The sequence below is a fragment of the Mandrillus leucophaeus genome, unplaced genomic scaffold (genome assembly GCF_000951045.1).
Source record: "Mandrillus leucophaeus isolate KB7577 unplaced genomic scaffold, Mleu.le_1.0 Scaffold20, whole genome shotgun sequence".
NCBI classification, from domain to species: domain Eukaryota; kingdom Metazoa; phylum Chordata; class Mammalia; order Primates; family Cercopithecidae; genus Mandrillus; species Mandrillus leucophaeus.
The window spans coordinates 3,649,426-3,663,677 of NW_012102032.1; the positions used below are offsets into that span (position 1 = coordinate 3,649,426).

The 14,252-nt window shown below is 38.1% G+C and overlaps 1 protein-coding gene and 1 pseudogene across 1 annotated transcript in view; both read left to right on the top strand.

The window, feature by feature from the left end:
* Positions 1-14,252, top strand: part of HSF5 (heat shock transcription factor family member 5) — a 65,343-nt gene that overhangs the window by 16,938 nt on the left and 34,153 nt on the right. The window contains exon 3 of the mRNA XM_011979259.1: positions 11,115-11,209. Coding sequence (XP_011834649.1) covers positions 11,115-11,209 — 95 coding nt within the window. The remainder of the gene's footprint in view (positions 1-11,114; positions 11,210-14,252) is intronic.
* Positions 113-1,514, top strand: LOC105539124 (annotated as a pseudogene).

Consider the following 14,252-nt stretch of genomic DNA (forward strand, 5'->3'; position numbering starts at 1 on the left):
TGGCGTGAACCCGGGAGGCGGAGCTTGCAGTGAGCCGAGATCGCGCCACTGCACTCCAGCCTGGGCGACAGAGCGAGACTCCGTCTCAAAAAAAAGAAAGAAAGAAAAGGGAATGGCGTAATTTGTTGCCATTTAAAAATTATAAATCGGGGCCTGGCGTGGTGGCTCACACCTGTAATCCTAGCACTTTGGGAGGCCGAGGCGGGTGGTTCACGAGGTCAGGAGTTCGAGACCAGGCTGGCCAACATAGTGAAACCCCGTCTCTACCAAAAAAATTACAAAAATTAGCCAGGCACGGTGGCGGGTGCCTGTAATCCCAGCTACTCGGGAGGATGAGGCAGGAGAATCACTCGAACCCGGGAGGCGGAGGTTGTGGTGAGCCAAGATGGCGCCATCGGACTCCAGCCTGGGCGACAGAGCGGGACTCCGTTTCAAAAAAAATAAAAAAAATTACAAATCTGGGCGAGGGAGGTGAGCCGCTGCCGCGCCGCTGCCGCCGCATCCCTTCCGCGAGCAGGAGCCCGGACCGGGTCCCGCACGCAGCCCTAGCCGGTACCTTGTAGTCAGGCCGCTAGGGCAGCGCTGGGAGGAGGCGGCTGGACCCAGCGAGCGCCCGCGCGTGTGCCGTGACTGGGAAGCCGCCTGCCAGTCCCCTTCGCCTTCCTTTCCCCCGCCCCCACCTTCCAACCGCGCCAGATCGGCATCCGCTGCCAAAGTCAGTAAAAAGGAGCTCAACTCCAGCCACTACAGGGCCGACGAGACCTCAGGAAAACAGCAGGAGGCAATTGAACACATTGATGAAATCCAAAATGAAACAAACAGACTTAATGAACAAGCCAGTGAGGAGATTTTGAAAGCAGAACAGAAATGTAACAAACTCCGCTAACCATTTTTTTCAGAAGAGCAGAATTGATCACCAAAATCCCACATTTTTGGATAACAACATTTATCACCCATCCACAGGTGTCTGCACTGCTTGGGGAGGAGGAAGAAGCGGCACTGCATTATTTGAGCAGAGTTGAAGTGACAGAATTTGAATATATTTAATCAGGTTACACAATAGATTTTTATTTTGATCAAAATCCTTACTTTGAAAATAAAGTTCTGTCCAAAGAATTTCATCTGAATGAGAGTGGTGATCCATCTTTAAAGTCCACTGCTATCAAATGGAAATCCGGAAAGGATTTGACAAAGCGTTCAAGTCAAACGCAGAATAAAGCCGGCAGGAAGAAGCAGCATGAGGAACCAGGGAGCTTCTTTACCTGGTTTACTGACCATTCTGATGCAGGTGCTGATGAGTTAGGCGAGGTCATCAAAGATGATATTTGGCCAAACCCATTACAGTACTACTTGTTTCCCGATGTGGATGATGAAGAAGGAGAAGAAGATGATGATGATGAAGAGGAGGACGGATTAGAAGATACTGATTAGAAGGGGATGAAGAGGAAAATGAAGAAGATGAAGATGATGATGAAGGGGAGGAAGGAGAGAAGGATGAAGGAGAAGATGACTAATAGAACACTGATGGATTCCGACCTTCCTTTTTAAAAATTTTCTCCAGTCCCTGGGAGCAAGTTGCAGGGTTTTTTTGTTTTGTTTTTTGTTTGTTGTTTGTTTGTTTTCCTCTTGTGCTCAGTCACCCTGTTCTCGAGATCTCTTTTCTCTGTATCATGGTTCTCACCTTATTTGGGGGAAATACCTTGAGCAGAATACAGTGGGAAAAGAGTCTCTACCCCTTTCTGTTCTAAATTCATTTTTATCCCTTCCTGTCTGAACAAAAACTGTATGGAATCAACACCGCTGAGCTCTGTCGAAAAAAAGAAAAACCTGCTCCCTTGTCTCTGCTGGAAGCTGGAAGGTGTGAGGCCCCTGTGTGGCAGTGCCCAGAATTCTAGCTTTTTTACTCCTTTCTCTGTATATTCAGCTCAGAGAGTACACTGTGTCTCTGTGTGAATATGGACATTTGGCATTTACCAACATGTGTCTGTCTACTTTCTCTTGTTTAAAAAAAACAAAAACAGAAAACAAAACCTTAAAAAAATGGGTTTACAGAAGGTCAGCACAGGGTGGGTTTGAGATGTTCGGGTGGGTTAAGTGGGCATTTTGACAACATGGCTTCTCCTTTTGCATGTTTAATTGTCATATTTGACAGACATCCTTTGCAGTTTAAGATGACACTTTTTAAAATAAATTCTCTCCTAATGATGACTTGAGCCCTGCCACTCAATGGGAGAATCAGCAAAGCCTGTAGGATCTTATTTGAAATTGACATTCTCTATTGTAATTGTTTTCCTGTTTATTTTTAAATTTTCTTTTTGTTTCACTGGAAAGATGAGGCTCAGTTTTTAAAGGTTAAAAGTGGACAAGTTGCTTTGTTACAATAAAACTAAATGTGTACACACAAAACAAAGTTATAAATCTGGTGACTGTTTGTAGTAGTACTCACTATTTTCTAGCTGTATTAATATCCAACTGTATACTTGTATCATTGGCTCATTGCACCTAAATATAGCAGTGAAAGGGATTATTTTCCCAAAATGCTTTAATGATATTAAAATCATCTAGATTGGGTTTTATAGATTTTCAGAGCTGTTACTCTTTTGGTGAATGGAGTTGAAAAAAAAAGGAGGGAATTACATGAAGTAAGGATGATTTTGTACTTTTAATCATTTTGCCTATTAGAAATTAAAAAACATTTTTTTTTACCATGTTACATAGAAAATGGTTAAGGCCTAATTTTTCCCCCCATATTTGCCCAGCTACTTCATTGAAGAACCAAAATATCTGTACAATCTTTGAAAACAAGATGGCCGGGTATGGTGGCTAACATGTGTAATCCCAGCAACTTGGGAGGCTGAGGTGGAGGATTGCTTGAGCCTAGGAGTTTGAGGCTGCAGTGAGCCATGATTGTGCCACTGCATTCCAGCCTGGAAAATGTATTCCAAGTTTCAAGCAATCCTCATGGAAACTACTAGCTCTAAATTTTATGAGAAGTGCTCATATATTATTCACTAACACCACTACAAATATTATAGTTAATATTCATTATAGAACTGTTATTTGTTAAATTATTATAATTTTGGACATGGTGTTTTTAAAATATTTTATTTTAGCTTGATGTAAATTATAAATTGGGAGTTGTCTCCAAGTGTTTAAGGTAAGAATTAGGAAGGAGGCATTAAAAAAAGAACAAGTAAGTGTCACTGATATTTTTATAGTATACAGTATACAGATAACTTTATGTTAGCTGAATTTTTGTTTTGTCTTCTTTAATAGGGATAATTGAAATGACTGTAAAGTTTCTGAGATTATGAGAATAAGAAATTTCATGATGACTTCTAGTACATAATGTAGGCAAAACTGCTTTGAACATTGTGAAGCACTTTATAAATGAAAAGTTTTATTATTAAATATGAAAAGCTTGCAATGGAAAAGAAAGTGCCATAAAAATACCCTACAAGTGCTTAATTCCTCCAAATTATGGGCGAAGGAAATAAAAAGTAGTGAACAATTTAACCAATATTTAGTGAGTACTTATTTATTAAGAGTATTACAAATGACTTTACCGAAATTAAATAGAGTATCATTCTCATGAGGCAGGTGGATAACTTAAGGCCAGGAGTTCCAGAACAGCCTGGCCAACATGGTGAAACCCAGTCTCTACTAAAAATAGAAAAATTAGCTGGGTGTGGTAGCAACACCTATAGTCCCAGCTACTTGGGGGTTGAGGTGGGAAGATTGCTTGAGTTCAGGAGGTTGAGGCTGCAGTGAGCCGTGATTGTGCCTTTGCACTCCAGCCTGGCCAACAGAGCAAGACCTTGTCTCAAAAAAAAAAAAAAAAAAGTTATAAAAATAAATTTGGATCTGGTCTTCAGATAGTATAACCAGTAAATGTTGAATTTTATAACATTTCATAAATTATTAATTTCTCTAGTAAAGTCAAACACTGCAACTAAAAAGTTGCCATCAGACTAACTCATAAAATGACTCATTGGAATCATTTTTTTTCTTTCTCACATTAGAAGCAGACTGGAGTTACTTTTTATGTTTGTTGTTCCTCCCTTTAAGTGTCAGTTTTCCATTCTTACCACTTCTTCAAAGGCAAAATTTTGTAGATCTAGCATTAGTTGACTCTTTTTATTCTTGCCTTATCTACAATTCAGTTTTTCCTCTGATGTTATTTTTGGTCTACAACTGTGATTTAATTTTCCTCTTTTATGAAAATCTTCATTTTAAACCTTTTTTTTTTTTTTTTTGAGACGGAGTCTGGCTCTGTTGCCCAGGCTGGAGTGCAGTGGCCGGATCTCAGCTCACTGCAAGCCCCGCCTCCTGGGTTCACGCCATTCTCCTGCCTCAGCCTCCCGAGTAGCTGGGAGTACAGGCGCCCGCCACCTCGCCCGGCTAATTTTTTTTGTATTTTAGTAGAGACGGGGTTTCACCGTGTTAGCCAGGATGGTCTCGATCTCCTGAACTCATGATCCGCCCGTCTCGGCCTCCCAAAGTGCTGGGATTACAGGCTTGAGCCACCGCGCCCAGCCCCATTTTAAACCTTTTAATTTTACTTGTTCTCCACTATATATTTGAACATACATCATCTTTATATATAGAATCCTATATTGAGAATTGTTTTTCTTTAACACTGAATAGACTCAAAATCAACTTTGCCTTTTTTTCAAAGTTTTAAACTCAAGGCAATGATTAGTAAATTTGTAGCTGCCCTTCATCTCTTTTTTTATTTAACACGTATTTATGTAGTAATCACTATGACCAGGCACTGTTCTTAGTACTCTTTAAATATTCACTCATTTAATCCTTAAAATACTCTTATAAAATAGTGTAATTAGCCTCACTTTATAGATGAGGAAACTGAGGCACAGCTAGGAAGCTGTAGGCTTGGAAACAAATCCAGACAATCTGACTCAAGAGTCTGTTCTTTTGGCCACTGTGCTCGCCTGCCTGCCTGCCTGTCTGCCTGCCTGCCTCTCATGAAGAGAGTCTTTTGTTTTTTAGCTTTGTTTTTCTTCTGAGACAATTTTTGTCTGGTATATCTCTTCCTCAGAGTTAGTTCTAGGGTAGACAACAGCAATTGGTAGGGGAATCTACCTTTGTATGCAGCTGGTGGCATTGTGATTGCTCTGGGTTATTGACTCACCCTGTCCAAGAAGAGAGAATGTACTTCAATTGCTAGAGTGGGAGGTTCAGTCTGGGGGCTCTGTGGGGTGGGGCTGCTTCTAACTCATTTCTGTATCCCCCTACACCTACCATAGTTCTTGCTGTAATGGGCCCTAAGTACATAATTTATTGAGTGGAATGAACTAGTTCTAGTCCCAGCTTTGCGGTTAATCGTTGGATATGAACTTCAGTGGATTATATCATGTTATGTGGCCTCAATTTCCCTTTCTATAAAGTGGCCATAATAGTTTGAGTGAGGAATTAAATAATATATGTGAATTGACTTTGTAAAATTTAAACACTATTTACATGTAAAGGATCAAGTGTTTTAAAAGCTGTGCTTAATTTTATTTTTATTATTTTTTAAGAGACAAGGTCTCACTTTCTCACCAGACTGGAGTGCAGTAGCATGATCATAGCTCACTGCAGCCTGAACTCCTGGGCTCAAGCTATCCTCCCACTTCAGCTTCCCAAGTAGCTAGGACTACAGGCACACACCACCACACCCAGCTAATTAAAACACATTATTTTATTTTATTTTTTTGGTACAGCTAGGGTCTTGCTTTGTTGCCCAGACTGGTCTCAAGCTCTTGGCCTCAAGTGATCCCACTGCTTAGCCTCCTGAGTTGCTGGGATTACAGGCCTGAGCTACTGTACCTGTCCAACAGCTGTCTTTTAAATGGTCCTGGAAGGCTGGGCACGGTGGCTCAAGCCTGTACTTCCAGCACTTTGGGAGGCCGAGGCAGACAGGATCACTGGAGGTCAGGAGTTTGAGACCAGCCTGGCCAACGTGGTGAAACCCCATCTCTACTAAAAATACAAAAAATATTAGCCAGGCATGGTGGCGCACACCTGTAGTCCCAGCTACTTGGGAGGCTGAGGCAGGACAATCACTTGAACCTGGGAGGCTGAGGCTGCAGTGAGCCGAGATTGCACCACTGTACTCCAGCCTGGGCAACGGATCAAGACCCTGTCTCAAAAAAGTAAATAAGCCTAGACATTAACACTTTAAAGGCTAACTAAGAGAATTTATAAGAATATAAGCTTTCCCCCAAGATACGCGTGATATTTTTAATTTTTATTAGAAAATATATATCTGACCAGGTGTGGTGGCTCATACCTGCAAACCCTGCACCTTCAGAGGCCGAGAGGCAAGAGGCTTGCTTGAAGCCTGGAGTTCGAGACCAATCTGGGCAACAGAGCAAGATTGTGTCTCAAAAAAAAAAAAAAAAAAAAAAAGAAAAAAAAAGGAAAAAAAAAAAAAAAAAAAAAAAAAGGAAAGAAAAGGAAAAAAAAAAAGAAAATATCCACCTTGGCATGCAGTTCTAGGTTAAAAAATATATATATGTGTGTGTGTATATATGTGTGTGTGTGTGTGTATCTCCTATCATTTAAGATTTTTCTGAATTGGCCCTTGGGCAAAAAGAGTTACTGATTGTTGTTTTAAAGTACATTTAAATTCTATAGGTGTGATCTTTAGGCTTCTAATCCTACATTAATGTACATAAATATAGAATATAGAATTATAAGAGGTTTTTGGTGCTGTTACTGTTGTTCTCAGGCAGTCTGTATTGCTCCTCTGAAAGTACTTCATTTTGTGCTTATGGGAAAGAGGCACTTAGCACCAGGAATCTCTCTCTGTCCTCTGCTAGAAGAAACTAAGCAAAAATACAATCATATTTACCTTTTTAAAAAATTGTGAAACAATATACGTAACATAAAACTTAACCACTTTAACTATTTTTCAGGGTACTGTTTTGAGGCATTAAGTACATTCACCATCACCACTGTCTATCTCCAGAACTTTTTCATCTTCCCCAACTGAAACTCTGTACCTGTTAACCACTAACTGCCCATTAGAGAATGCCAACCTGTCCCTGAGGTGGAGAGGTTGTCCCTAGCAACCACTGTTCTGTTTTCTGTCTCTGTGAATTTGACCATTCTAAATATCTAATATAAGTGGAATCATATATTTAATATATAAATTTATCATCTTTTTTTTTTGAGATGGAGTCTTACTCTGTCACCCAGACTGGAGTGCAGTGGTGCGATCTCGGCTCACTGCAACCTCTGCTTCCCAGGTTCAAGCGATTCTCCTGCCCCAGCCTCCTGAGTAGCTGGGATTACAGGCGTGTGCTACCACGCCCAGCTAATTTTTGTATTTTTAGTAGAGGCAGGGTTTCACCATCTTGGTCAGGCTGGTCTCAAACTCCTGACCTTGTGATCTGCCCGCCTTGGCCTCCCAGCGTGCTGGGATTACAGATGTGAGCTACTGCGCCCGGCCAAATTTACCATCTTAACCATTTTTAAATATATAATTCATTGACACTACTTACATTCACAATATCGTGCAACCCTCACCATCGTTTCCTAAACTTTTTATCACCCAAATGAAACTCGGTACCCATTAAGCAATAGTTTCTCCCAACCCTTGGTAATCTCTAATTTATTTTTTGTATATATGAATTTGACTATTCTAGGAACCTTACATGAGGAATCGTATAATATTTGTCCTTTTGTGACTGGCTTATTTCACTTAATGTCTTTAAGATTCATCTATATTATAGTATGTGTCAGAATTTTCTTCCTTTTAAAGGCTGGATAATATTCCATTGTATATATATAACACATTTTGTTCATCCACTCATCTGTTGATGGATACTGAGTTGCTTCTATCTTTTGGCTGTTGTAAATTCTGCTATGGTGAACATGGGTGTACAGATATCTTTTCAAATGCCTGCTTTCACTTTGAGGTATAAACTCAGAAGACCTTTTCTTTACCTCACCATAAATGAGGAGATACTGGGGTTCTAGTTGCTGTAAGAACTTATCTTGAAATTAAATATACTATTATGATGTATTTTTTCTTTTGAGCATTTATATTATGGGGTATTTTCTTACTGTTGACATTATACTATTCTGGAGTAGATTCAAATTCGAAATATTTTGATTCTATATTTGAATCACTTCCGTAGGATAAAGTACATTAACTTGTTTGCCTCACCTATAGCAGGAGCAATAATTTTTAGTAACTCTGACTTAACATTTTTATTACTTAGAAATTTTTTGAAAATGTCATTAATGCCTATATTTATATCTGAAATGGAATTTTTTAAATTATTTTCAGTTTTTCTTTCTACATGGAATTTAATGCCTCAACTGAACACTGCCTTCAGGAAGACACTGAAAGTTCTTTATGCAGATGAATGTATCTTAGGACATAGTGATAAACTAAGTTTTATAAATGTCAGTGCTTTCATAATGCACAGTAGATTATTTTTTCATATACTAGGCACATAGTCAAATTTCTATGCCTAAGTTTTCATATTCAGTAAACTTACTAATACCTTTGTTCTATTTTGTTGACTATACAAAATAGGACTACAGTGGTAAGGAATAGCCATTGAGGAATCTTTTTGGAGTGTAATCTATTGAAGTCCTCATTTTCTTCATACAGGTACTGTTTTGCTTTCCATTTGTTACTGGATACTTTAAAGAACATTTACTTTTTTGCTGTTTCCTGAGAAACAAACTCAGCTATCAAGCTATCAAAAATATATTAACATATTCTCTGTTATATATTGTAGTTTATTTCTCTGAGAAATTTATTTTAAAGTACATTTTTATACCTATTCAAAATGTGTAACCAATGGAGTCAGAAACTTCCAAACAATAAAACTAACACCTTTTATTGATTTATTTGTAACAAAACGCTGCTTTTTGGTACCCTGATGGAATGGACCTGCAGCTCCCAAGTCTTTCTCTACCGCTAGGTGGCTAGATTTTCCTTAGCTGCTGTAACTCTAGGGGAAAAAGAGTTTTTTTTTCCCTTCCGCAGTTTTGGCAAGCTCTGCAGATCTTGCTTGGTGTTTAGCTATTTGGATTCAGTTGATTTCCTAGGATATTTGTGCTGTCAGACACTTTGGGAAATCTAATTCAAATCCAAAACATTTAATATATATATTTGAATAACCTTCAAAGGATCAAGTCTAAGAACCTGTTCTGCTAACCTATATTGGAAATGATAACAACTTGAATTTTATGAGGCAATCTTAGTAATATATGGCTTTTTAAAGTCACCAAAATTGTTAAAAAATATGTCATCCAAAAAATAACCTTTATATTTATGTCTGAACTATAATTTTGCCCATTATTTCAAGTTTTCTTTCTGTGTGCAAAATTTAGTGGTTAAATTGCTCATGATACAAAGAGAAAATATTTATTTCTACTGTATCTTCATGAAATTCTGATGTTTTAAAAATCAATATTCATGGAGAAATAGGGAAGCATTTCGGTTCATTTTTTTATAATCCTTAGGTCAATTTACCTTTAAAGATTAAATAATGAGATCAGTAATTTTATTAGCACACTCAAAATATGAAAAATGTGGACATAAAAAGGGAGAGTTGCCACCTTATTGATAAAGACACCTTTAAAGATATTCGGCAAGTAGAATTCTAGTAAAACTACAAATGTTACATTTCAGGAAGAGGGTTTAGCTTAGGGAATTATTGTGAGATATATACAATTTTTTTTTTGGACATAGGGTCTTACTCTGTCACCCAGGCTGGAGTGAGGGGCACAATCACAGCTCACTGCAGCCTCTACCGCCTGGGCTCAAATGATCCTCCCACCTCAGCCTCCCGAGTAGCTGGGACTACAGACATTTGCCACCATGCCTGGCTGATTTTTGTATTTTTTGTAGACATGGGGTTTCACCATGTTGCCCAGGCTGGTCTCAAACTCCCGGGCTGAAGGGATTCGCCTGCCTCAGCCTCCCAAAGTGCCGGGACTACAGGAGTGAGCCACCATGCCTGGCTGTATTGTGGTATATTAAAGAGCGTGTGCTTTGGAGTTTAATTACTGACTCTCACTTCCCGCTTTGTGACTTTTGGCAAATTACTTAATATCACTGAGCTTTAGTTTACTTGTTTTGTAAAGGCAATATATGTAAAGCATTTACTACTGTGCCTGAAACAGGGTAGGTGCTCAACATACATCATCCTCCGTTTAATCCACAGTTGTGCTATTAATAACTGATTCTCACTTATACTGGAGAGTCTCTACAAAAAAGCAGACTCAACCTATTATTAAGACTCCATCTGTAAGTAACTTTGCTAATACCAAGAGTTCAGGCTTTTCACAGTGTCCTGACTATAAAGGGAAAGTTTTGAAAATGTGTTTCTTCTGTTAAAATAATAGCAGCTAACACTTATTGATTGCTTACTGTGTACTAGTACTCTTCTAAGTTCTTTATGGATATTAGCTCATTTATTCCTCATAACAACCATATTTGGTAGGTCCCATTATTCTGTTGTTATCTCTATTTTAATAGGATGCAGAAACTGAGGCACACAGAGATTAACCTTGCTCAAATTTACACTGGGCTGTAAAGCCAGGCTGGTGGAGCTGGGCTCCAAAACCAGGCAGTCTGGCTCAATGATCTGCATTCCTAACCACTTGCCTAAATGATTAAAACATTTTTGTATACATTTCTACTGGATGCATTGTTTAATGGTGGAACACTTGGAGAATATTTCGTACTTATTTTACTCTTTTAAAACACTCCACCCTCCAAATAGTGGTTACTGTTGAAATGATTGAAATACTTATTTTGGAATTTCAATATATTCCTCTATTTTCAATAAAATGAAATTACTTTCAATAAAAATATATGGTTAGAAAGATAACAAAATGCTTAGGTGTTAAATCATTTACAAAAATAGACATTAGACATGAACCTTTTAAAGGCCTTTAAAATTATTTTGTTACTGTGTTGTTTTCAATAAATAACACCACCTAATTGGACTAAATATTTTGTTAGACATACAAAGGAAGTTCTTCAAATTTGGATTTCTTTCCAGGTTGAAAGAGGGGAGCTCCTTGAATGCTATAGAAGTGTATTGTGGTTGATGGCTTTTCTGTGTTTGAATTTGTTCCAGCTGTGCTACAGTGCTGTTCTCCTACCCACATGGATGCTCTAAGTAGTTGTGTCACTCCCACTGCCTCTTCCTATGCACACTGCAACTACTTCCAGGTAGGAGTCTTGCAACCGTGGCCATGCTCTGCACTTCATGTGCGATTTTATCGACCTTGCAAAATTTCAAAGTGTAATTTTATATTAATGAGTAACCAGAAGTAAGCTGTGGATTAATGGGCTTTGTTTTCTCAGTTCTTAAAAAAAAAAGAAGAGAGAATTGATATAAATAATATCTCAGAATTCTTCTAGGCCAGATCTGTTCAGTATAGTAGCTACTAGCCACATGTGGCTATTTAAACTAATTAAAATTACATGAAATTTAAAAATTCCTCAGTTATACTAGCCACATTTCAAGTACTCAATAGTTTCATATGGTTATTTAAATTAAAATTAAATAGATTTAAAAATTATTCCATACTTAAAGTAGATACATTTTGAGTGCTCAGTAGTTTCATATGGCTTATGGCTACTGAATTATATAGCACAGATCTAGAACATTCCCATTATTGCTGCAACTTGTTTTAAAAAGTGCTGTTCTGGATTTTTCCAAGGTAAAATGAATACCAGATAAACTATACAAGTACATAAGTCATCAAATGACAGATTCTTCCAAGTTGATACAGATAATTAGACTTTTCTTTTTAAGGAGAAAGGAGAAAAATGTCAAAAATGAGAAATTTAAATGGTGGCCCCCTTTATCCATAGCCCATATGTTGTAAACACCATAGTGGTTCAGCATCCCGTATTCAGCATCCCGTATTCAAAATGCTTGGGACTAGAAGTGTTTCAGATTTCGGATTTTTTCAGATTTTGGAATATTTGCAAAAACATAATGAGATATCTTAGGGATATGACCTGAGTCACATAGTTTAAAGGTAATTTCATACAATATTTTTTGTAACTTTGTTCATGAAACAAAGTTTGTGTTAAGTGCTTTTGTGCTGGAATTTTCCACTTGTGGTGTCATGCCAGCACTCAAAAAGTTTCAGGTTTTGGAGTATTTGGGATTTTGGAATTTTGGATTAAGGATGCTCAACTTTTACTCCAAATATCTTCTCATTATTTCTTAGGAGACACTTGCTTGGAGTTAAATGTTTTATATAGCTATTTTAAGGATACTTTTAAATTCCATGCTTTGTATTTTTATGCTATAACTGCTAAAGATTGGAATTGCGTGTTTGCCTTGGATAAGCATCTAGCCAAGATAGTTTCAGTTCTTAAGAGACTATCTTACTAGTGGCATTAGGGTACTCAAAAGAACATTCCTTTTTTTTTTTTTTTTTTTTTTTTGGAGAAAAATCTACATAGGAAGTCAAATTATAATCAGGTTGTTGTTTGAAAAGTATAGGATGAGGTCAAGGGGACTTAGCTGGCCCTTTTCATGGCTGATATGATCAAGCATGATATCCCAGTCCATTCATCTTCACTGGAGAGACACACCTATCCCACAGTTAGATGCTCTTGTTTGTGGGTCCAGACACTCTCTTCTCTGGATCATACTGGAGATACTATGACAGTGTTTATATCTTGATTATGTTGTATGCTAAATGAAACATTTTAATAAAGACCTTTTCTTGTTATAGAGACAATATATGGCCATGTGTGGTGGGTCATGCCTTATAATCTCAGCTCTTTGGGAGGCCATGGTGGGAGGATTGTTTGAGGCCAGGAAATTGAGATGAGCCTGGGTAACATAGTGAGAGCCTATCTCTAAAAAAAAAAAAAAGAAAGAAAGAAAAAGGAGGGAGGGAGGGAGAGAGAGAGGGTGGGTTAGTTGGGTGTAGTGGCGTGTGTACCTTTCATCCTAGCTTGGGAGGCTAAGGTGGAAGGATCAAGCGATCCTCCCACCTTGAGGAGTTTGAAGAGTTTGAGGCTATAGTGAGCTATGATTGTGCCACTGTATTCCAGTCAGTGCAACACAGTGAGACCCTGTCTCCAAAAAAAAAAAAAAAAAAATCTGCCAGGCGCAGTGGCTCATGCCTATACTCCCAGCACCACTTTGGGAGGCTGAGGTGGGTGGATCACTTGAGGTCAGGAGTTCAAGACCAGCCTGGCCAACATGGCGAAATCCTGTCTCTACTAAAAATACAAAAATTAGCTGGGCGTGGTGGTGGGCACTTGTAATCCCAGCTACTCAGGAAGCTGAGGCAGGGGAATCGCCTGAATCTGGGAGGCGGAGGTTGCAGTGAGCCAAGATTGTGTCATTGCACTGCTGCCTGAGTGACAAAAGTGAAACTCCATCTCAAAAACAAAACAAAAAATTTAAAAAAGAAGACAATACATGTTCATCATAGGAAAATAGAGATAAGCACACATAAAATTTTGAAATAGAAAAATGGGAAGGTGTTTCAGATTCCAACCTGAAAATAAATGCAATTAGTTTAGTTGGACTGTAGGTATGGGTGAGAGCGTGCGTGCACGGTCAGTACGTTGTAATGTTTAAGAGCAAGAGTTCTTGAGTATGGCAAACCTAGGCTTGAAACCTGGCTCTGTCAGTTATTTCATTGTAACTTTGGGTAAATTAGGAAGTTTCTGGACCTCAGTTTTATCATTTGAAATGGAGATTATCACATTTCACCAGGCTCTTTTGAAGGTTGGATGAAATCTATATAAAGCACTTTGTGTGTGCTTGGCACATAGTAATAACTCAATAAATGCTGCTATTGGCTATAGTCACTTAGTGCTTATACCATTTGAATTTACATTATTTGGCATTAGTGGCCTTCCGAAAATCATTGACAATCTTTGTTAATGAGTGTGTTTAGCAACATCAACTCACTACATACTTTCTTTAATCATAGCTCTTCTGTATTTTAAGTTTATAATCTGATGTATCAGATATAATCTGTTTATAATCTGATATAATCAACAAACATTTATTGAGTGCCTACTCTGTGCGAAGCTCTTCATTGGGCAACATCAATTCATTTCATGTTTTATTTAATCATTCTTTTGTATTTTATGTTCACAGATCTTTATCACCAAACATGTATTAAATGCCTACTCTCTGCAAAGTAGTATATGTAAGAGAATATATCTTAAAGATGTAAATCTAAAAGCAACAGCCATTTTAGTCTCTTGCTTTATTATTATTATTATT